Below are 22605 nucleotides of genomic sequence, written 5' to 3'. Positions count from 1 at the left end.
ACTCTCATGTCAAGAGGAGCTCATTATCAGTCCCTAAGTCCAGCTCTCAACCTCGAAAGGTAATAATGAAGCAATCCACCCGCACATTCCTCTCATCTGGATGTGGAGAGGTTTTGTGAAAATAAAACCCTTTTATGAAAGGCACCGTCTGAGCATTCCAAATCTTGCTTTAAATTTTTATCAAGTGTTTGTTCTGCCAGGAAACGTTTCCAAAAGTGAAAGGTTTTGTTTCCGTTGCTGCGGCAGCAAAAGCTTCCCTCGGAGCAGTCAGAGAACGAGCAGGAGGCTCCTCCAGCGTACATGGCTTTCAAAGTATCGTTGGAGTCGAACACGCCTCTGCCAGGATATTCGACTTGGGATGTTTTTCTCTTCATCTGGATGTATTTATACAACTTAGAGTCCAGAAAGCTTCACGAGGGCGGTGTGAATATGCTGCCGTGGAAAATAAGAACTACATCTGCCCGTGTGGAAACACAGTTCTGCACATAGACTGCGAAGCTGTCTTTATTCCACAAGGCACAAATGCGTCTAATCAACAACTCTTTAGAACACCTGAATCAAGCTTAAACAAGACTGCTGCATACTTCATACCTAAATGCTCAACTTTTATAGAGTCTGCTGTTGAGTCTTCAGTGTCTTAGGTAGACAGAGGCTCAGGAGATTCCCCCTCCCCCCACACACAGGGTTAAACTCATCTGATCAAAGGATAGATTTGCGATTTTCTTCACTAATGTTAATCTTTTTAGATATCTGGGTCATGATTATCAAGGAACCCATTTTAAAAGACTCTGGTGGGGCTAGAAAAATGGCTCAGTGGTTAAGAGCAATGTTTGTTCCTCCAGAGGACTCAGGTTCAATTCCCAGCATTGACACGGTGACTCACAATTGTCTGAAACTCCAGTTCCAGGGATCTATGGTGCCAGGCATGCACAGGGTGCACATATATATCCACGCAGGCAAAATACCCATACACATGAAATAAAATAAATAAATCTTTAAAAAAAAAAAAAAGACTCAGGCTTTGCTTTGGTCCAAAGTCAGTCTTGGTGAAGGAAATGTCCCCAAGAGCTGGCATGAGCAAAATCGCCTGTAGGGTGGACAAAAAAAGCAGAAAGGCTTGGGTCTAAAGAGTTTCAGGCCAGGCTGTTTCAGCCAGTGCATCAGGGCTAAGTCAGAAGGCTTTCACGGGGGTGGGGTGGGGGGGGGTGGGGGGTGCGATGGTAGTCAGTAACACTAAATTAGCATCCACACCCAAATTTTATCAAAGGTTTGCGCTAAACTTTATGAAATTCAGAGGTGTTTCATTCTTTGTTTTTTTTTTTTTCTTTGGTTTTTCGAGACAGGGTTTCTCTGTGGTTTTGGAGCCTGTCCTGGAATGGACCAGAATGTCTTTTGTCCTGTTAAAACTAGAGTCAGCTCAAAGCAAAAAAAAAAAAAAAAAAAAAAAAAAAAAAAAGGAACTTGGTAGGACAAGAAGGGACTGAGTGACAGCGTCCCTGGGTAAGATGCCTCCACATACTCCATACTCCATTTTCTCCTACAAGCAGTCTCCTTTCTCAGTTAAGAATGACAGGTGACAGAAAAGCCACTATTCTCAGCTTTGAGTCACATTAGAATCTAGTGTAATCCAGTCTCCCTAGTCATCTTCTCCCATCTTGGCAAAATCTCCTGAGCACACCGGTCTGGCTCCTTGGAGGCTCCTCTGCACCCTCTGCCTTCTCTTTCTCAAGGAGACCCCTCTCAGGCTCTGTCTGTACCTCCTTCCACGTGTCCTCATAATACTTTCCTGTCACGACTTGTTGCTTGGGACTAGGTCATTCAGGCCGTCCTGGAACTCACTACAGGACTCAGATCAGTCTCAGAATCTAGACGGTCCTCCTGTCTCAACCTCCCCAGTGCCAGGATCACGCTCCTGAGCCAACACACCAAGCTTTGTTTCTCGTAACTTTATGCTATAGTTTGAGCGGCACCAAAGCTGGCAATAGATTGTAGCTCAGAAATGACACAGTGAGGGACCCACACAGCCTCTTTCCATCACAAAAGAGGACGACTTTCCTATTGTTTTTAAAGCTGCCTTGCAAAACTTCACTAGAACAAGGTTGGAGCCTTTAGGAAAACAGCTGTCCATGTAAATATATATTCGGGTATATGACATCACAGCTCACAGTTCCTAGAGCTCACTGTGTGCTGTCAATGTCTTTGTCATTAGAAAGAACTGAGAAATGGCCATGGGCACTTCCGTTTTTCTTGCCTGGCACCCCCCCACCTACCCCCCACCCCCATTCAACCCAATGTTAAACTACTTCACCCTTCTGTTTTGATGGCTCTTGAGATTAACACTATTTTAACAGTAAGTGATATCAACCTAGGCTAACAAAAAACTGGTAATATTAGGTAATCACCAGACAGAAGACTAAACTGGTGACATCTAAAATAGCTTATTAGGTACCGCTGCCAACTTCAAATGAATAGATCTCAATTTTAATTGCTGTGTATGATCTTCTAAAAGTTTACACCTTTCAATTCACAAATATTCCTTGTACCCTCAAGACCACATCTTGCCCAACTATGCCAAAGCTATCGTTTAGAGACTTTTAGACCGTTCTTGGCATTCATTTCTCTGGCTGTTTAGAATAGCAAGCGTCATATCTCTGAACACCTTTGTGCACGGTCCATGGCAGTAGCATGACGGCTTTTATCATCACACCGCTCTAAGCACTCCGGCCTCTCTCCTATCACTGTTACTAAGGCGTGCTCGGACTACAACTCATGCATTTGGACTAGGGCAGAGTTGGCAGGATGTCGTATCACGGAGAATCTCTGACAGTGTGGTCATGCAAATATGAAAGGTCTATAGGTTCATATGTTTGAAAACTACGTGCCCAGCAGGTGGAACCTTTAGAAGGTAGGATCTCACTGAAGCATGTGGGTCACTTGGGAGCGGGTCTTGAGATTTTGTATCGAAGTCCCATTTCTTGCCCAGTCAGTGCTTCTTAACTATGGAAACTATGTGAGTGACTAACCACCCAAATCATGACATGGAGACTTCTTATTAATTATGAAAGCTTGACCTATAGCTTAGACTTGTTCCTAACTAGCTCTTATAACTTAAATTAACCCAATTCTATTCATCCACCTGCTGCCCTGTTGCTTGTGGCTGTTCTCTCGCCTCCTAGGCTCCTCTTTTTGTTTGTTTGTTTGTTTGTGTTTTGAGTCAGGGTTCCTCAGTTAGCCCTGGCTGTCCAGAACTCCCTCAGTAGAACAGGCTAGCCTTGAACTCACAGAGATCATCAACCTACCTCTGCCTCCCGAGTGCTGGGATCAAAGGCAGTAGGATTAAAGGCCACTGCCTGGCCCTACATGTTTTGTTTGTTCGAATCTCTTGGCATCTTTCACTCGTGCCTTGATTCCTCCTCCTACTTCCTCTCTCCTAGAAATCCTGCCTAAACCTCCTGCCTAGCTTTTGACCCTTCAGCTCTTTACTGCACCAATTGCAGGAATAAATCATCACACAGTGTACAAATATCCCACAACAAACCACCTCGGGCTCGTGCCTCCATGCCTTTTCCATCCACATGGTGAGTTATATCCCTTTTAAAACTGATAGCTAAAAGGTGACTTTTTTGGGGTATTTTGGCAAATAATTAATACAGGCTGGCAGAGAGGAAGCCAGCTAAGAGGCGAATAGAAAAAAAACAACAGAGAGACATGGAAATCCACAAAGAAATGAAACAAGCAGAGGTTAGAAATGGAGAGAAGGATATACCTCCTGTGATAAACATGTTTGCCTAGCATTCACAAGGCCCTAGGCTCTTTCCCCAGTGTGGCAAAAAATGAATGGGTGTGATGGCCCACACCTACAATCCCATCATACAGGAGACAGAATTAGGAGTTAATTCAGGGTCCTCTTCCATGACACAGGGAGTCCCTGCCCCCTTGGCCACGGTAAAATGGAAACCCAAGCCATAATTTTCAGGACTTTCTATAGTCACTTGTTTCGGTTCTCCTAAAAGATCCACGGCTTTATCTCTGCATAGAGCAGGAGGTACAAATGGACAGATCCGAAGGCCTGTGCACTCTGTGCAGCAAAGCCAGAAACTGTTCTTTCTGCCCTCAGGACAGCATCTCCTAAAGTATGCCACAGCTCAGCAGGGTGATCTGGCTTCTGCTGTAATGGTCACATCAACAAGGACGGATTTGGCTCCTTGTAAGCCACCTGCTTCCCTCTGGTTTCACAAATACAAGATCTCACCAGTGTATCAATTAAAAGTGCTCATTTAGCGGGGTGATGGTGGCACATGCCTTTAATCCCACCACTCGGGAGGCAGAGGCAGGCGGATCTCTGTGAGTTCGAGGCCAGCCTGGTCTACTAGAGCTAGTTCCAGGATAGGCTCCAAAGCTACAGAGAAAGCCTGTCTCGAAAAACAAAAAAAAAAAAAGTGCTCATTTAAATTGCAGGTGCAAATTCCCCTCGGCGCTGCAGATCACAGCCTATCAATAATAGGCAGCTTTTAAATGAGTGGAGAGTGCAGGAATGAGGGACACTTTACGAGAAATGGTTGAAACCATCTGCTAATTTGTACAACGCCCAAATACTGAAAGCATGAAGTAAAGTAAAATGCCCAGAATTCCACAACTGTGATATTCCCAGTGTTCTTTGCTTTCCCTACCTTCAAACGATGCTAAGAACCAATGGAGAAAACAGCAGGCACTTGGCTTAGGGACTGTTTGACGACTCACTATGGAACTGAGGGAAGTGTAAGGGCTGGGTATAGGGCACACCTAAAATTCCAACACTTGAGAAGAGGCAAGACAGAAGGAGTCTGAGCTCTGGGCCTTCACAGTGAGCCTGTCTCAAACAAAGCGGGTGGGGGAGGCAAGAGACCTTCCAAAGCAAATGGTTGCTTGTTAGCACACTTGAAAAATGCACTTGTTCCAGCACAGAAAAAACAAATCTGTTTCTGATTCCTGACATTGGTTTCTAAATGCTGCCAAGAAAGGAATCTAAGGAATTCTTCTGCATACACAACATACATGGAGACAACTGGAAAGAGGCCTGCGCTGGATCCCAGGGAGCACGTCTAGGAAGGGGTGGGGGCTGCTTCCAGCATGAACTGCCCTCCGAGCACATGCCTGGAATGCTTCACAGCCATGCTCTTGCTCTCTGGCATAACTCTTCGATATTATTAGACAAGCTGGAGGCTTTCCTAAATCTGTAACTTGTGACACAAAGAGTACCCACAAGACTGTCCTGCGGAGCAGGCAGGCTGCTGGGACACACCCCACTGCACAGAACTCCTGACTTTCCTGCTCCATCAAACCTGCTTTCCAGATCTCCGAAGACACACTGATGATGAGAAGGAAAAGCACCCAGCCCTACACCAATCCCTGCTTCAAAATCCCTGCAAAAAGCGAAGAACCAGGAAAAAAATCCAATATAAAATTCATTTAATTAAGGCCTACAGTATACCTTAAAGACTGAATTGATTCTTAGTCAGTAAGCAATATCTGCATTCACCCTTTCCATAGTATAATCTTTTTCTACACATTGCTTTATGTTTCTAACTCAAGAATAACACAAACAAGAGAATCCTGAAAGGTAAATCATCCAACAGCCTGGACTATCTAATATAATTGTTTAAAGTTTTGGCTCATATTGCATTGGCTGAAGCAAACTTAAGTTCAATTTTCCCCCCCTTCTCAACAGGATAAAAGTTCATGAAGGAAACAGGATCGTGTAATGGAACTTAAGAGCCAACTTTTTATTTTGCATGGCTGGGCTTGAGTAGATTTCAATCGGTCTCTGCACAAATTGGCCTTAAACATGCATTTTCAGGTTTCAAAACCACCTTCAAAGCAGCTGTGTTGGGCTCACCTTACCCCAGCGCATCACTTCTAAAGCAAACGCAGTTCACAGACTTTATGTGTGTTCTGCTACACAGGCTTATATGGCGTCCTCCCAGAATCTGCATCCACCAGAACTTCAAAATATGGCCTTATTGGGAAACAGGGTCCCTGCAGATGTATTCAGTCAAAATGAGGCTAGACATGTTAGAGTGGGCCCTAAGTAACTGGTGCCCTTTGAGAAAGTCACTCAACACGAAAACAAAAGAGGAACAATCAGAAGAGGTCTTGTGAAAACAAGCAGGAAATGCGGGGATGCTGTTACAATAGGTGGAATACCTGGGTCCGCCAAAAATGGAAGACTCAAGAAGACTCTCTTCTAGAACCATGTTCCATGACTTCTACTAGGAAGATGTTCACAACTGTCTGTTCACTCCAGAGACCACAAACCAAAGAACTAACTGATCCCACAAGTCTAACAGTGGACGGCTGAGGTTACTGGGATTCTTTACAGAAGCATGGTGACACCAAGGTAGCTGGATCTTTGAAACGTCCATCCCAGCATGGGTGACAGTTCACAAAAACTATATCCTTACAGAGCTTCTGCCTAGGGTGCATTGCAACTCTACCAGGGGTCTCCTCTTTCCCAACAATTGCTACACACACACACACACACACACACACACAGTGGGGAAAAGTCTTCTGAACCTTGTAGTTTTTTTTTTCTTGTAGTTTTTTTTAATTGTGTGTTTTATGTGGTATGTAATATAGGAACATGTGTGGATATGATTGTACATACCACAACACATATATGAAGAATGGACAAGCTCAGTTGCTAGTCTATGCATTTCACCTTGTTTGAGACGGGGTCTCTTATTGTTTCTACCTAGGCCAGACTCCCTTGCCTGCAAACCTGCAAGGATTCTCTTATTCCCACCACCCATCATGCCTTAGGAGTGCTGGGTGCACAGACATGCGCTATACATACTTACATATACATATATAACATACACACATATACGCATATACATGTATATACATATATACGTATGTATATGTGTATGATATATATAAAAAACAAGGGTTCTGGGGTCTAAACTCAAGACCTCACATTTGCAAGGCAAATCCACTAAGCTATCTCCTCTGCCCCAACCTTACCATTTTCCTAAGCCTCGAAAGTTCCCATAGCTTCTATGATCCCCTTTCTTGTCTCCCACAGGGAATGTTTCATTTGGGTAGAAGTGTCTGCATGTCAAGACAATACCCTGATTTCAGCTCTCTGACCTGTAGACCCCTGTAACTAATTACAGCTGCTTTAGTAAATTAATGCACACTTTTCTGCTATCAGCACCATTGGGACAATACTTTGCTGAAGTCTAAAACTCAAGTATGATTAGCGTGTGACCTTGTAGTGATGTCATGCAACACATGATTTAATGTTTATGAGACACCAGGCTGTGATGGATTAGAAAACTTTTAAATATCTACCCCATACAGGAAAAACAGTTAAAGATATTATTTATAAAATCAGGCTGCTGTACTGTATTTAATAAATTTTGGTTTTAACCATCTTAGAGATAACTGTGTCCTGTGTGATTTTAGTGGTAAATACTTAATTCTAGTTGTTTTTTTTAAACAGTCATCTATGACTATACATGTGATAAACACATCGTAGCTTGCTATTAGTGATACTGTTTGGTCAGCCAGAAAGTTCCATCTTGGGTCAAGATGGATCACTGACTAGACAATGCAGGCCAGGTCTTTGTTAAACACGGGGGCCTTGGCAGAACTTCAGAAGGCACCTTCCCACAGACCAGGGGCTCAGATGTTGCTCAGACAAATTAATTTGGGTGGGGTGGATATACTGAGATACTTCAGTGGAGGCAGCAAACAGTGACTAGATTTACTAAACAATCTATCAGTTTCACAGATACAGAACAACTGTAAGCTATTCTAGTCATAGCCATGGCAAAGGGAACTTCTATACAGGCAGTTACTAGCACAAAAGTGACTGAAAGCCAAGAAAACTGACTTCAGAAAAAAAAAAAAGAGAGAGAGAGAGCCTCAATTAAAAGAAGGAAAATTGCGTCAGTGTAGCAGCAGGCTATCTGATTAGGATGTTTTCTTCCAGCAATTATGAGAAATACACAGGAACACGATTTCAACCCAAAGAAAGACAATCATGTTTCCTCTCAGGTCAATGTTATTCACAACCACATAGTCAATAGCCCCCAGGACATGAGCCAGCAACAGAAATAAGCCCATTACTGAAAACACACCCCCTTTCCCAAGTAAAAACACCACCCATCAACAAGTGGTCCTCAATATTCCTGACCTTAATCTCATTTCCTCATGGGTTTGCCTCAGTAGGTCGCACACAGGGCCATCTACAATGCATCACTGTGCACCAGCAGGCTATAAAGCACAGGAAGGGTGTGAATTATCCGTAGTTTGCCTGATGCTTAGAGATCCAAAGAGGGGGCTTTATTTAAGCTGTTCACGTGAATTCCATGTTTAAACACACACACGTTAGCATCAAAGGACTTAGTTGTCATAGGGTGTTATAGTCTTTGCTTTTAAATCCGTCCTAAGTTGACACAGAGGCTAAGGCCATGGTGTTGGTCAATTCTCTAACAAAGTGAAATTGCTGTTAAGGGTTAGACAGAGGAAAACAAAATACACTGTGGCTCTAGAGGTCACACCCAATGACAGTTTCACACCTTCATTCAATTAAAATTCTTAACCTTGAGCTGTCACTAGATCGTAATGACATCAACTGCACTGTGGAAATCACACTAGATAGCATGTTACTTTATCCAATAACATTGTTGATGTCCTACACCTTTATTCCACAAGAAAAAAATCAGTTTACATGAAATGATTTCATAATCCCTTTCATCAAAAACTACTTTTTAGGAATATTCAAATTCATTTAGATTAAGTCTCCCAAGAGATTCGTAACAAATCTCTATTGTAAGAATTAACTGAGGCTGGACAGTGGTGGTGCAAGCCTTCAATCCCAGCACTTGAGAGGCAGAGGCAGGCGGAACTGAGAGAGGCTGGCCTGGTCTACAGAGGAAGTTCTAGGACAGCCAGAGCTACACAGAGAAAAACCTACAAAAGAAAAGAGAAGGAAGGAAGGAAGGAAGGAAGGAAGGAAGGGGAAGGGAAGAATAAGCCAATAATAATATAAATTGAATGTTTAAGAAGAAAAAAATGTGATATTCTTTTCATTCTTGTCCCCCTCAATTTGGTCAGCTCTGTACCTGGTCCATCAACAATTATCTTCAGCTTAAAGCAGAACATTAAAGACTCTGACAAGTCTTAAGCTATTAAAATTAAGCTGGACAAAGACAGAAAGAACTCCCCTGAGCCATGTCTACACCCTATTAACAGACCGAGAACAAAGGAGTGGTCTGCAAGCAAACAAACCAGGGACACTTTCTTTCCCCAAACTGAAAAGCTGTCATGAGTTTAACATCACCAGAATGACATACACAGAAAGATATGAGCAACTTAGCTTGCTTCAGTTCCAAGGAAATCCATCGCTAACTCCCTCATCTCAACAATCTCACAGAAACAGCACAGTTTCTCATGCCCCAAGTAAAGACGTTGTGACAAGATCTGGAAGAAGAATAATTCAAGGAATAAAATGATCGTTTAACAAAACCATCAGTTACCCATGAATCCCTACAAATACTCAGTTATTCCTCATGCAGGATACTTGGGAACTCTTACGAATCACATGTAGCCAGAAAAAAGAAGAGCCTTCTACAGCACAATCGGTTTCAATCCTGAACTCACACGTTAAGGCTGAAAGCAATGGACTCCTTTCCCCCTCTACCCTGCTCTAACTTTGTGTATGAGTAACTCCTAACAGGAAAACATCTCTTCCAGGACTCGCAGAACATCACTAAACAATTCTTACATTATGGAACTTATTTAAAAAAACAACAACAAAAACTTTCATCTTCAACTTTTAACCACTTTCGTCTATGACAGAACACACACAAAACACATTTAAAGGGAGAAATCTTTCTGTCTAAAAGAATTCCATCTCTCCAGCAGGAGGTCTTTCTTCCTGTTTGCGACAAAAAAAAAAAAAAAAGAACAATGACTTTTTGACTTTCATACTAAACTCCCTCAAATTCTAGCTGCAGTGGATCCAACCCTGTGGCTTGAATGACAGTTTTCCCAGAGGGACGTGAAGCCCCCTCACCTTTCAGGCAGAACATTCTTCCGCAGTTCCATGGAGGGGCTGGTGTTGTAGGAGCCGATGTGGCCTGCAGTGCTAGGCACAGCTGTCTCCCACCCACCTCTTCAGCAGCCACCGCCAGAGAGCTCAGGCAGGCAGCCAGCGCCTGTTACTACAGGAAGCCACTACCCAATCCCAGCTTTCTGGCCCCGCTGCTGACACCTCCCTATCTGTCCGTTATTTCACGCCAGGAACCAGCCCAGGATCTTCTAGAGAAGGGAGGGGAGCCTAGGGTCAGCAGTCACAGTCCATCCTGTGCAAAGCCGCCCGCGACCATGGAGAGCCCATTTGTTTGTGTTTATCGCTCAGCATTTTCCACCGCAGCCGATGCGGCTCTTCCCGGGACCAGCCACACAGATTCCGTGTAACTGTTCGCTATTAATTACCACTTCCCACCTTGCTGTCCCTCTTCCTCTTTTGTCACGGGCTCGCCTCTCTTCTCTGATGTGGAACAATCCAATACTAGCATGCAATTAACACTAAACATTAGAATACTAAACACTCCGCATAGCTGAATATACATAAACCAGTGAAAATGTACGCAACATTCGTACCACACCAAATAGTAAACCCCGTGCACACACTGACTCTCATTCTTCACAGCCTACTAGTGCTATAGATAAGCGTGTTAGGATAGAAATGTGAACTATGTCACACGTCTATGACACTGCCACTTTTTCAGACAAAAGGGGAAGTCAGTATTAGAGTGTGTGTGTTTCTGACTATTAAGGCACTGGGTCGTTCAATCTCTTCACTTACAATGGAAGGCTAAAGGCACCCTGGCAAACTCTCCATCAGAGGGTTATAAACGAAAGAAAAGAAATAGTCTTACAGACACTGGCTCCGGGGCACTCTGAGAGTTCCATCTGAACCCTGAGTGGTCCTGGGAGTCCCTTCCCACATACACTGTAAAGTCCCCTGACGGCAGGAAGCGGCCATTGTTCACGGGCCAGCTGCTGGTGGCGGGTCTTTCTCTGGACACCACAGGATACAGGAAACTGATTCACAGACCTACTCTGTCTATCTGTGTACTGGGGGCCAGTTGCAGCCCTGGCTGCCCTGTGTAGATGCTCTATGCGCCTTTGCCTTACGGCATCGGTAGATCCCTGTTGAATTGCTCCTCGCTATCCTGTACCACAGACAGCAGCTAGCCGATAAGTTGCCTATCCCGGAGAAGTCATCGCACTTCCTATGATCTGAAGGGAATAGAAGACGAGGTCTGTGGCCAGAAGGAGTTAAGACACAAAGAACTTGGATGTGAAATGATAGGCTGGAGAAGCAAGAGCCTTCAGGGTCATTTAGTCCAGAAAACTAGGAGACAATCTATTTACCTCAGCAGCAACAGTATCAAATTAAAAACCACACTGGGCTGTTCTTCCATGTCACCCTATGGCCCTTACTTGATGCGTCAGGGGTCACTGTATCTTGAGTGGTCTTCCGTGTGATGTATGGACTGCAGAAGTTCTCCTAAAATACTCTTGTAGGTGAGATTCAACTTTTCAAAAATATACATTTATTTATCTTTGCTTTATATGTATGCGTGTTTTCCCTACATGTTATGCCTGTGTAGTATATATGCCCTGTACACACAAAGGCCAGAAGGGGGCATTGGATCTAACAGAACTGAAGTTACAGGCCACTGTAAATGGCTCTGTGCGTGCTGGGAACCAAACCCAGATCCTCTGGAAGAGCAGCCAGTGCTGTTAATAACCGAACCATCTCTCTAGCTCCAGGCTCAACTTCTTAAATGGTACAGCAGAATTCCTACCTCGGAGAGTTAAGGCTCTTGAACACAGGCTCAGACAAGTGGTCAGGGAAGTGGGGTGTCCTATGTATTTAAATATACTTTATGACTATCCACAGATACCTATATTTTAAACCTTTCTTCTGTTATACATGACTTTATATACAGGAACGTATACTGTGGTAGAAAGCAAAGAGATCCTAATTCCAATAGTATCCACATCACTATCTAGACAGCGTCTAAGCAGTTCACTGCCCGTAAATGTGAAGACAATGAAGTAAGTACTGGTATACTTAAGATTCCAGTCTGCTCCAATAATCTCTTGGTATAATACACAGATGCATACTGTTAGGTATACCATGCCAGTTTGAAAGAAAGAAACAGTTTGGCTTTTTGTAGTTTAGTGGAATAGATGAGTGGAACAGGAGCAGGGGCTATATTTCAGTGGTGGGCTGGACCCCCAACATTGCGAAGGTTGGGGGGAGGGCAGAAAGGGGGAGATAACTTGAACAAAAATTTAGGAGTCAATTCAAGTAAAACTAAGCAATAGAAGCCCAAACTCATATCAATCAATAATAGGTTTTTGCCTATTAGCATTTAATTTACTTGACCTCGTGAGCCACTCACAATAAAGTAGGTATAACTTAGGGTTCAATTCACAGAAGGACTGTACTGGTTTGAACGCATAAAGCACTGGATTCTACCTCCAACATTATATAAACTGGGCATGGTGGAGCAGACAGGAGAACCCAAAGTTCAAAGTCATCCCTAGCTACACACTCAATTTGAATCTTATCCAGTGCAGGATAAACGAGATTCTGTCTCAAAGAGAAAAGGAGGGGCAGTATAATTTCATGAAACGGTCAATAATGCCCACCCAATATCCTCTTCTCTCTTCACGATGTGACATCATCATTCACGATGTGACCTCATTTTGAACAAGGTCTTTACAGATGTGACTAGACTCAGGATCCAGATGATGTGATACAGACTGGGTAGCTGGCCCCTGTATCCAATGAGAGCATCCTATTCCGAGAGAGACATGCAGAAATGGAGAAGGGTTGCGACATGATGTCAGACAGTAGCACGATGTTCCCAAAGGCAAGAAACACACCCAGCCACCAGAGTCCGCGAAAGGCAGGCAAAGAACACCCCCTAAGCCTTCAAAACCAATGTAGTCTGCTCCCCCTGGTTTCAACAAATGTTCTCCTGAACTATGACATTTTATTGAGTTACCCCAAATGCAGTGCCTTGTGATGTCACAGTTCAAGGTGCTGCATTTGGGGTAACTCAATAAAGAAGCCTTATATTTAACAAGGCAAAAATCATGGAGAAAGGGACATTTTATCTTCAATGTATGCTTAAAGAGAGGACTAAAATGCTCTTTTTTTTCAATGCCCCTTTATTCTGGGGATATACCTTTACTTGGATTTTTAAAGGGGGGGGTCCTTTTTAATATAACACCCCCAAATGACACCAACACCATTTTTATAAAATTCGTGAAACTACAGATATCACTACCTGCACAGCGTGAAGTCTTCTCAAGTCATGAGTGGCCTTCCGTTGCTGCAGACATGTTCAAACTCCCTTCTTTTGAGCCTGCTGTAATTGCTCACAGCTTCAACACCAGCATGCAGGAGGCAGAGTCAAGTGGATCTCTGTGAGTCAGAAGCCAGCCTGGTCTATAAGAGCTAGTTCCAGGACATTCAGGGCTACAAAGAGGAGCCCTGTCTTGGAGGGAGGGAGGGAGGGAGGGAGGGAGGGAGGGAGGGAGGGAGGGACGGAGGGAGGGACGGAGGGAGGGAGGGGGCGGAGGGACGGAGGGAGGGAGGGAAGGGAGGGAGGGAGGGAGGGAGGATGGATCCCTTATTTCTGACTATCCAACTGTGAACATAGCTAAGAATAAAACATGAAAAATACAATGTTCAAACGATGAAAAAAATTAAGGACTATGAATTAAAATTATTCAGTCACTACTGATCACTGTTCCTGAGGTAGAAAATAAATAATTGTCCAAACTCCAGTACAGAGGCGCAGGCTGGAATGATGCACAAGGTACAGAATTCAGAGTCCTTTGGACAAAACAAAGTTTTCCCTGCCAACACTAAAGTCAGGGCGGCAACCTCTTTGTTCCCTTGTGGGATTACAGCATCCAGCCTCATGTTAAACTTTAGCATTACCTCTACCAGACAGAGTGGTAGCCAACACACAGCCAACCTTGCTGAGAGTTATCTTCCAAGCACTCCAGTGATAGTCGCTTGGATACAAGAATTTTGATTTCATCAGTGTGATGAGGATAAATTAGGGATGAATTTGCATAACACATAGAAAAAGTGATTAAAGATTAATTCTTATTTCATTCCTGAAAAAAATAATAAAATTATGGAAGAAAAATTCCCTCTTATCAAAAAAGCCAAAGAGGGAGTTGAAGGGATGGCTCAGCAGTTGGGAAAACTGACTGCTCTTCCAGAGGACCTTGATTCAGTTCCCAGAAACCACATGGCAGCTCACAACTGTCTGCAACTCCAGTTCCAGGGAATCTGATATCCTAAAACAGATATATGATGTGGGAAGTCCTTCTGTATATGTGTTGCTTTTATTGGTTAATGAATAAAAAAGTTGCTTTTTTGCCTGTGATAGAGCAGAGTAGAGCTAGGTGGGAAAACTAAACTGAATGCTGGGAGAAAGTAAGCAGAGTCAGTGAGACGCCATGTAGCCACCAGAAGAGAAACATGTGAACTGCCAGCTGTAACTTTGTAGGGTAGGCCATGAGCCTCTTGGTTAAATATAGAATAATAGGAATAGGTTAATTTAAGATGTAAGAGCTAGCTAGGAATAAGCTAGAGTCAACAGCCAAGCAGTGTTGTAATTAATACAGTTTCTGTGTGAATATTTCGGGTCAGGGAAGCCAGGAATGAATGAAAAGCCTCCAACTACAGACACACACACACACACACACACACACACACACACACACAGGCAAAACACCAATGCACATTAAATAGACAGATACATAAAACTTAAAAAAGAAGCCAAAGAGGCATGCTGACCCTAGTTAAATCCTGGACACCACCCAATAGGTCAGACACCAGTTTGTATCTGTAATCCCACACTTTTACTGTAAAAACTGAAGGCAGAAAAAGTAGAATCAACAGGGAGGTCCTATGCACAGCCACAGAAACAATGGGAGAAACCTTGCCTCAAAAACAAGGAAGGGGGCGGCTGGAGAGATGGCTCAGTGGTTAAGAGCATTGCCTGATCTTCCAAAGGTCCTGAGTTCAATTCCCGGCAACCACACGGTGGCTCACAACCATCTGTAATGAGGTCTGGTGCCCTCCTCTAGCCTGCAGACATACATGCAGACAGAATATTGTATACATAATAAATAACTAAATATTAAAAAAAAAGGAAGTGGTAGTGTGTTGCACAAGCATGCGGACCCAAGTTCAAGCCCACCCTACCACTGTACATGTGACTGCATCAGTACTCTGACTCTGTCAGAGAGGAACCCAATTAGGCCTTTCCCATCACCTGTTACACCCACAGATACGAGAGGAAGAAGACATAGAATTATAACATTATAACTTTAAATTAGCTAATTTCACTTTTCTTCCAGTTGGTTAGTTCATCCATTCATTCCTCCTAGAAATAAATCTTAGGTTTTTGTTTTGTTTTTAACATATTAAGCAGCCTCTCCATCACGGAAACACTAGTGATGGACTTAGGTCCTCATGTGTGTTAAGTAGACTCTCAGCCCCTGCTGGATAGGTTAAACTAGCCCATCACCGTGGTGATCCTAGCCTGGCCACCCCTGCAGACAGAACAGATTGATGGTCTGAAAGACGGCTCCTCCTACCATGATCTGAGCCTGGATCCCCAGGCAAGCAGCCTTGGAGGACACTGAGACAAACATACTTGGGTCTAAAGTGTGTGTGTGTGTGTGTGTGTGTGTGTGTGTGCGTGCGTGCGTGCGTGCGTGCGTGTGTGTGTGAAGAGAATTCTGCTTCCAGGGCCAGCTTCTCAGTGAACTCAAGCAACTCATGACTATTTGCCAATATAATATACATTATAGTGATTTAAAAGAAAAAAAGGCTAACACAGAAACTCAGTACCAGCAAGCAGGCTCCTTGTTGTGACAACATACCTAACCATGGGGTTCAGGCCTTTAGAATTGGTTTGGGCGAGCAATTTGGAAAAGTCTGGAGATGGAGATTAGAGAGTACCTGGAATGCCGCACAGGTGATTGGGGTGGGAGCCCCCAAAGACTAGAATGCCAACGAAAATGCCACCAACAGTAAACTATGGCCATACAGCCTTACATGGGAACAAGAACTCTACTGGGCCTTGCACTAGGGGCCACGTGTGTCACATTCTGACGGAGAATATGGTCACATTTTCTCCCGTGTCCTAAGATGTCTGTATTGACATCAGGCCAAATTTAAATTTGGTGGACCACTTAATCTAGGGAGGACAACCTTCAGGCTGTGGCATGAGTACTGCTGGCTACTTTTAGCCATAATTACAGTGAAAATATGAACTTAAGAACAGATCAGAGAGATTTGGAAAGCTTGGGTGTAGGCCAGAAAAGGAGCGCGTTAAAGCAGCAAGTCTGGGGGGCACCGTTGCTGAAGAGATCTATGCTTTCAAAAGGGAGCTAGGTGCCCCCCTTGGGTGAGGAAATTGCGTTGAGGATGCCCAGGGAATCAGCGCAGCCTCACCCAAGGCAGGCTAGTCAGGAAAGAGCTTTGGTGGTCTGTGTGAGAAGTGTCCCTGTTTCGCCTTCTAGAACATGTACGAGGGAAGCTGGAGCCTCAAGAGAAGACTCTAGAAGTTGAAGGGGTCAGCAAGGTAGAACTCTTGCCAAGGAAAGCTGCAGGACACAAGCAGACATGGGCCAGGAAGGAAGTCATGTGGGCTGCAGCCTGCAAGGATGTGGGATCTCGCACCACCCCCAGCTGGCAGGCTTGGAACTGTAGGACTGAACGTTTCCCCTGCTGGGGTTTGCTCTTGCTTAGCTATATCCTTCCTTTCTATGTCTGCATGTATTCTGCTTGAAATGGGAAAGCCTACCCTGGGCCATTGTACAGGCAACAATTTTATTTAAGTAAAATAACAATAGCAACAACGAGAGAAAACAACAGAGACAATGGGTTCATAGCTTGGGTCTCAGAAGAGACTTTAGGTTAAAACTCTCGAATAACGTTGGACTGTTGGGCGTTTGGCAGGAATTGTGGTTCAGTAAAATGTATTTTGCATTGGGAAACAGGCACAAGGCCAGGGGCAGGATTTGTTATGGCTTGGATACCGCATCCCCAGGAAAAGGCTTGTGTGCGGAATGTCTGGTTCCCAGCTGGCGGGGCTACTGAACAGTGATTAGATCATGAGAAACGAACTCCATCAACGGATGAGCAGGTGATGAGTTCACAGCTGAGTGCACTCTGGGGAAGTGGGTCTAGGTGGAGGACACGGGTCTCTGGAGGAGACTCCCTAAGCCCTGGCTGCCACAAGGAGAGCAATGGTCCCCTTCGGCCATGGTTCTACTCTGCCATGGGCCAAAAAACGTTGGAACCTGCTGGTAACCTCTGTAGTCACAAGGCAGAATAAATCTTTCCTTTTTTTTAAAGAGAAAACCCAAATGAGCACCTTTGGCTATTTTGCTTCAAGCTAGAGCCTCCTTTATACCTTTCCAGTCATTTAGCTTTCTTTTCTTACTAAATCTGACCCCAATCCACTTTCATTCCTATTATATCCTTTTAAAAGGACTCTAATTGTTCTTTCTCCCTTGGGGAGAAAGTTATTTCTCCACTTATGTAATATACATGCACATACATACATACCACATATATGCATATCCACATATATCATACATGCATATAAACATATATATATACCTGGATATGCACATGTATACACATATATCACATACACACAAGCGTATACGCATTCATATATGCATATGAACACATATAGACATACACATATATACAACATACACATACATGCATACACACATACATAAGCATACACATACACACACAAAGGACAAATCTCACACTCCTCATCTAGCAATAAAAATGCCTCTAGAATTAGACTCAATTCATTTTGTCAACTCTTTTGGCCACACCTCCTCTTAAGTGGCCACTTCGGTAAGCTTCACGTCCGTCCACAGGGTCTCCCACCTTGGCGTCTCTGGTGAGTCTGTCATTTGCTTTGTCTGGAATGCAGCCCCGTTCCCACTCAGTTTTCTCACTTCACTAAAGACTTACGTGAGCAGCTCCCTCACTAGAAAGAACTCATTCCCCTGGGGCTCTCAACCACACCTGACTCATCCAGCTATCCATGGCTCGCCTAAAATCAGAGTTCCTCAAGGCAAAGCCCTGTTCCTTTGCCCACAAAGGGTGCCTGGAACACGACAGGCCAGGTGAGCAGTTACTTGGAGCATAACCGCATACAATCCGTGCTACTCTTACTAGTCTCGGCAAAAGCAAGGAATAACAGAAAGATACAAAACCCAGATGAGACATATATCCAGCCCTACTGGTATTTCTATTTTAAATAGTGTAAATATTTAATGCATTTCTTCAAAATCAAATAAATGGAAGTGATTTTCTCCCTCTGCATGCCTTTATTAAAACTCCTTATTGGTGGGGCCTGGTGGCTCACACCTTTTATCCCAGCATTGGGAGACAGGGGCAGAAGCGTCTCTGTGAGTTTGAGGTCAGTCTGGTCTACATAGACCCTCCCTGTCTCAAAAACAAAACTAAAGTTGTTCATTAATAAGTCCCTGACACTATTTATACACAAGTCACAATGCCACAACATAACCCATAAGTTCCTACAATCAAATAACAACAGCCTCTTGAGGACTCAGTTGATGACTCTTAATAATTTGATTTAGTGATATAATTTTTAGGGACAATCACTTCTTTGTGCTCATTTGCTAACACAGACAGATTCTTTCCCAAGGCAAGTCCATCACCAGCTTGGAAATCTGTCGTCCCCACCCTCCTTCTGCACTAATTAAATATCTGGAGGATGACAAAAGTGGGAAAGGAAGAAAATGATCTTTCTAGAAGTGTGTATTATAAGAATATTAAGGCTGGCATGTCCAGCTGGAGGGAGGAGGCCCAACTATGTCACAATAATGACCTCAAATCCCACTTCTTAGGAAAGTCACAATGAGGTCTGTAACAGGAGGGAGAAACAGAACTGCCAGTGTCTCTAATTCTTTCCTCTCAGAGCTCGGCCCCTGTCAGGGTGGTTATGACACACGCATCATATCGTGAAGGGGAGCAGGTTAAAGGACAGAAAAATATGCACAGGGCCGCCCCAGCATCCTGGGCTCTCGTCTCTACACTTCATCAATGTCCTCCCAGGGGGCTGATTTCTACAATCCACAGACCAATCCCAGTATTGCCCCATAACCTCAGAAAAATGGACCCCCCCCCAAACTGAACCATTGAGAACATGTTCATCGTGTTTTCCCTAAGTATCTGGATAACCTGAGGAATTAAAGGTGAACTTCTGACTCTTTCCTCTTCCCCCTGAGAAGACACCTTCTGAAACTTAGGGACTGACATAGATCAGAGCTATTCCTTCATGCGGCAGCCAGTCACGAGAGCCCCAAGTTCTGCCACAACATAAAGCAAATTCTAAACCAAAGAGAATGTCCAGCTATCACCACTTACAATCAAGCAGAAAGGTGAAAAGAATAATAAATAGACACACTGAGATATTTATTAGCAGGATACAGTAAACTAAATTTAAATTTATGATGATTTTTATCTAGAGAACTAAGTATATTGTTCTAATATTTAAGTGCCTGTGACTTAGAAATTTAAGATAGTTTTTTTAAAAAAAATATTTATATATTTTGAAAACTCAAAGACATAAAGAGAACTACAGAATTTCAGGGGATGTAGTAACTCACTCTTCTCATCCCAACAGTCAGAGGAGAGAGAGAGAGAGAGAGAGAGAGAGAGAGAGAGAGAGAGAGAGAGAGGCAGAACTGTGGGAAGGGCGAGCCTGTCTCGAAAACAAACAACAGACAAATAAAACCTACAGAATTTCTATTAAAGGGTAGCTTATTTCTGAAATCCCCGCACTCGCCAACTTTTGACCCACTTTAACCCGAGTGACCACACTTCAAGGAAGAAACTAATCATTTCCCTCCCGGCTGCCAAGTCTCCTAAGGAGCGAGGCAGTTTGAAATGGGAAAAGTTATTTCAGGACCCATAGGATTTGGTCACGATAATGGTTTGAGGAAACCACCGCAGTTGGCCTTCTTGAGTCTTTTCCTCTGTCCTCAGGAGTTTAAAATTAGGCACAAAAAATGATTCTGAAAATTGGTAGGGCGATTTCAGGGGTGGAGTGCTTGCTGCGGCTGGGGATGATCACAGGGTCCCCCGGTCTGCAGAACACCCAACATCCCACAACACAGCCTTCTACTCAGATCAGGTGGAACAAGGCCAGCGCCTCTTTACTTTTCCTCTCTGCGGTGCCCCCCCACCCCCCAGCTCTCTCTGGCTTAGCATCAGTAAAGTTAAATTTTAACCCAAGTGGTTTACAATTCTGTTATGGGAAAAAGGCTGAAATTGCCTTGTGCTCTATTGTTATTCTGTGTACCTACAAATGTAACTATTAACTATAATAAATCTATAATCACTCAAGAGGAGAAAAGGTATCTGTCAAACACAGAAAGCCACACCAAGAGCTGAAGAATGTGTTTGTGCCTTCGGAGGCAGGCGGACTCTGACGGCTCTGTGAAAGTCACTGGACTGTCTCCAGGGACTTCAGCTCAAACAAAAGAGAGGCAGCAGCTCCAGGCACATGGGTTTGCTCTCCCCACCCCTTCCCATGTTGCCACGGAATGAATGCATTTTGTCTTTGAGTGAAATAAAATTGACACTGAGAGCCTGTTTCCAGGACCAAGGCTTCTCCCCCTCTGCCTTTGCTATGCTAAGTCGCTTGTCCCAGGCATGTTTGCTTAGAAAGCCTTCTGGGGGACACAGAATAAACTCGCAAAGCATGCCCCGGGAGGTCAGAAGAGAAATCCATCATTTGACCTCTACACATCAGTCAGGAACGTCAAAAGCCAAAGAAAGGAATAGAACAGAGCACATCCTCAATACCATTCAAGATGGGAGAAAGAATGCAAGGCCTGAGTCTTGAGGCATCTGACTCACCTGACTGCTCCTTGCTTGTCTGTGGGACAAGGAATAATAGCACGGGGCTCTAAGAGCCTCGGCCCCTATGCCTGCTGGGAAGGTAAGTCTGACAGGAGTCCCTCCCATTCCTGAGTCAGTTATTACATACAACTACTTACTAAAACACTCCAATGGGGTTATTAGCAGTTCACAGAGGAAAAAAATAGTAATGATCAACTTTCTCAGTCTTACTCCATGTAATTTCCCATCTGTATTCATGAGGGTCAACTGTTATTTGAAGCTTGGGATCAAAAATGTTCATCGGAGATGTGGCTGTCAGGAACAGAGGCTACCTTTCTTCACCCTTTCTCTATTTGTAAGAATCAAATGATGTGAAAGCAAGAGATGAAAGAGAAATTCTGGCTAAGCACTGTGGCGCTCCCCTTGCAATCCCAGCCCTAGGGCAGCAGAGGCAGGAGGACCACAAATGTAAACACACCACATGAGTCCTCAGCTCAAAAACAGGAAGAAGGAAGGGAGAAAGGAGAAGAAAGTCTGGGGGAGGGATGTCTATCAGATGGACATACGTGACCGACCCAATACCAGCTGCAAGCAGGAACGAGAAAAGTCATGGAGGAAAGAAAGCTCAGCGCTGTTGGGGACTGTGGTTAACAGTGAGGCTTAAGAAGTTAAACTCGATTTCCAAGTAAACGATGCTGGGATGGGTGATCCAATTTAACACAGAGGGATTACAGGCGTGCTTAAACGTCAAAGTTTACAGAAAGAACTGGGATGCCTACATGTAGCCATAGGACAGTGATGTAAACATACACTAATTCAACAGGACCAGAAACGAGAGGCCAACAGCAGATAATTACGTAAAAGACAATTGCATATTACAGGAACACTTTTCTGGCAAACTCAAGCGTTGGGAATGAGATCAGGAAGCCGGAATCACATTGGCCTCTGACCAGGGTACTCAGGATTGTAGCTCGGGATCTCAGAAGTCTCTAGATCAATACAGTTGGGATAAACTGGACTGCCCATAAGATCACAAATTCGAAACACCAAACTACATTGCATGGTGACCCAAAAACGGAATCAAATACACAGGTAAAAAAAGAAAGCCTAACGGTGAAGGAGAATCACGAAGTAGTCACAATACTAAGGGACAACACAGTGGAGATTCAGTTCCTGCCAAGACAAAGATGCTCCCAAGCCTAGTGCCCGTTGGGACCATGCCAGGTGGCGACTATTCACAGATACACTAAAGAGTCCCCTACCCCCGCACAAAAAAAAAAAAAAAAAATCAAACTGCATCCCTGGACTGCAGAGTTGCAGTGTCACGCAGGAAGAAGGTGGAACTAAACCGCAAGAAGTGGGTTCGAATCCCCTCTATCTCTTTCCTTTCCTTTCATTTAATCTTCCAGGACCTGTCTTCTCACTACAGAAGGGATAATGCCACCTGTCCTGCCCATCGGACAGAGCTGTCATCACGGTGAAATGAGATCACCTGTGTACGGGTCCTGTGTAAACTGATCTGCAAACAGGCTCTACACACAGAACAATACAGAGCGACGTTCGGGACCAAACATTTCAGCTTTCCACACGGTAAA

The 22605-nt window shown here is 44.0% G+C and overlaps 1 protein-coding gene across 3 annotated transcripts in view; it reads right to left on the bottom strand.

The window, feature by feature from the left end:
* Nucleotides 1–22605, bottom strand: part of Nhsl1 (NHS like 1) — a 132339-nt gene that overhangs the window by 95717 nt on the left and 14017 nt on the right. Inside the window, exon 1 of one of the 3 annotated variants that reach the window (XM_041653425.1) lies at nt 10064–10148. The exons of the other annotated variants lie outside the window; for them this stretch is intronic. Within the exon in view, the coding sequence (XP_041509359.1) occupies nt 10064–10079 (16 nt within the window). The 5' untranslated portion in view covers nt 10080–10148. Of the gene's footprint in view, nt 1–10063; nt 10149–22605 lie in introns of those variants that run through there. 3 annotated transcript variants of the gene reach the window in all.

Source organism: Microtus oregoni, unplaced genomic scaffold (assembly GCF_018167655.1).
Source record: "Microtus oregoni isolate MIOR12 unplaced genomic scaffold, Mior012 000006F_ref0000085, whole genome shotgun sequence".
Taxonomy (NCBI): domain Eukaryota; kingdom Metazoa; phylum Chordata; class Mammalia; order Rodentia; family Cricetidae; genus Microtus; species Microtus oregoni.
This window is presented reverse-complemented; position numbering and strand designations above follow the sequence as displayed.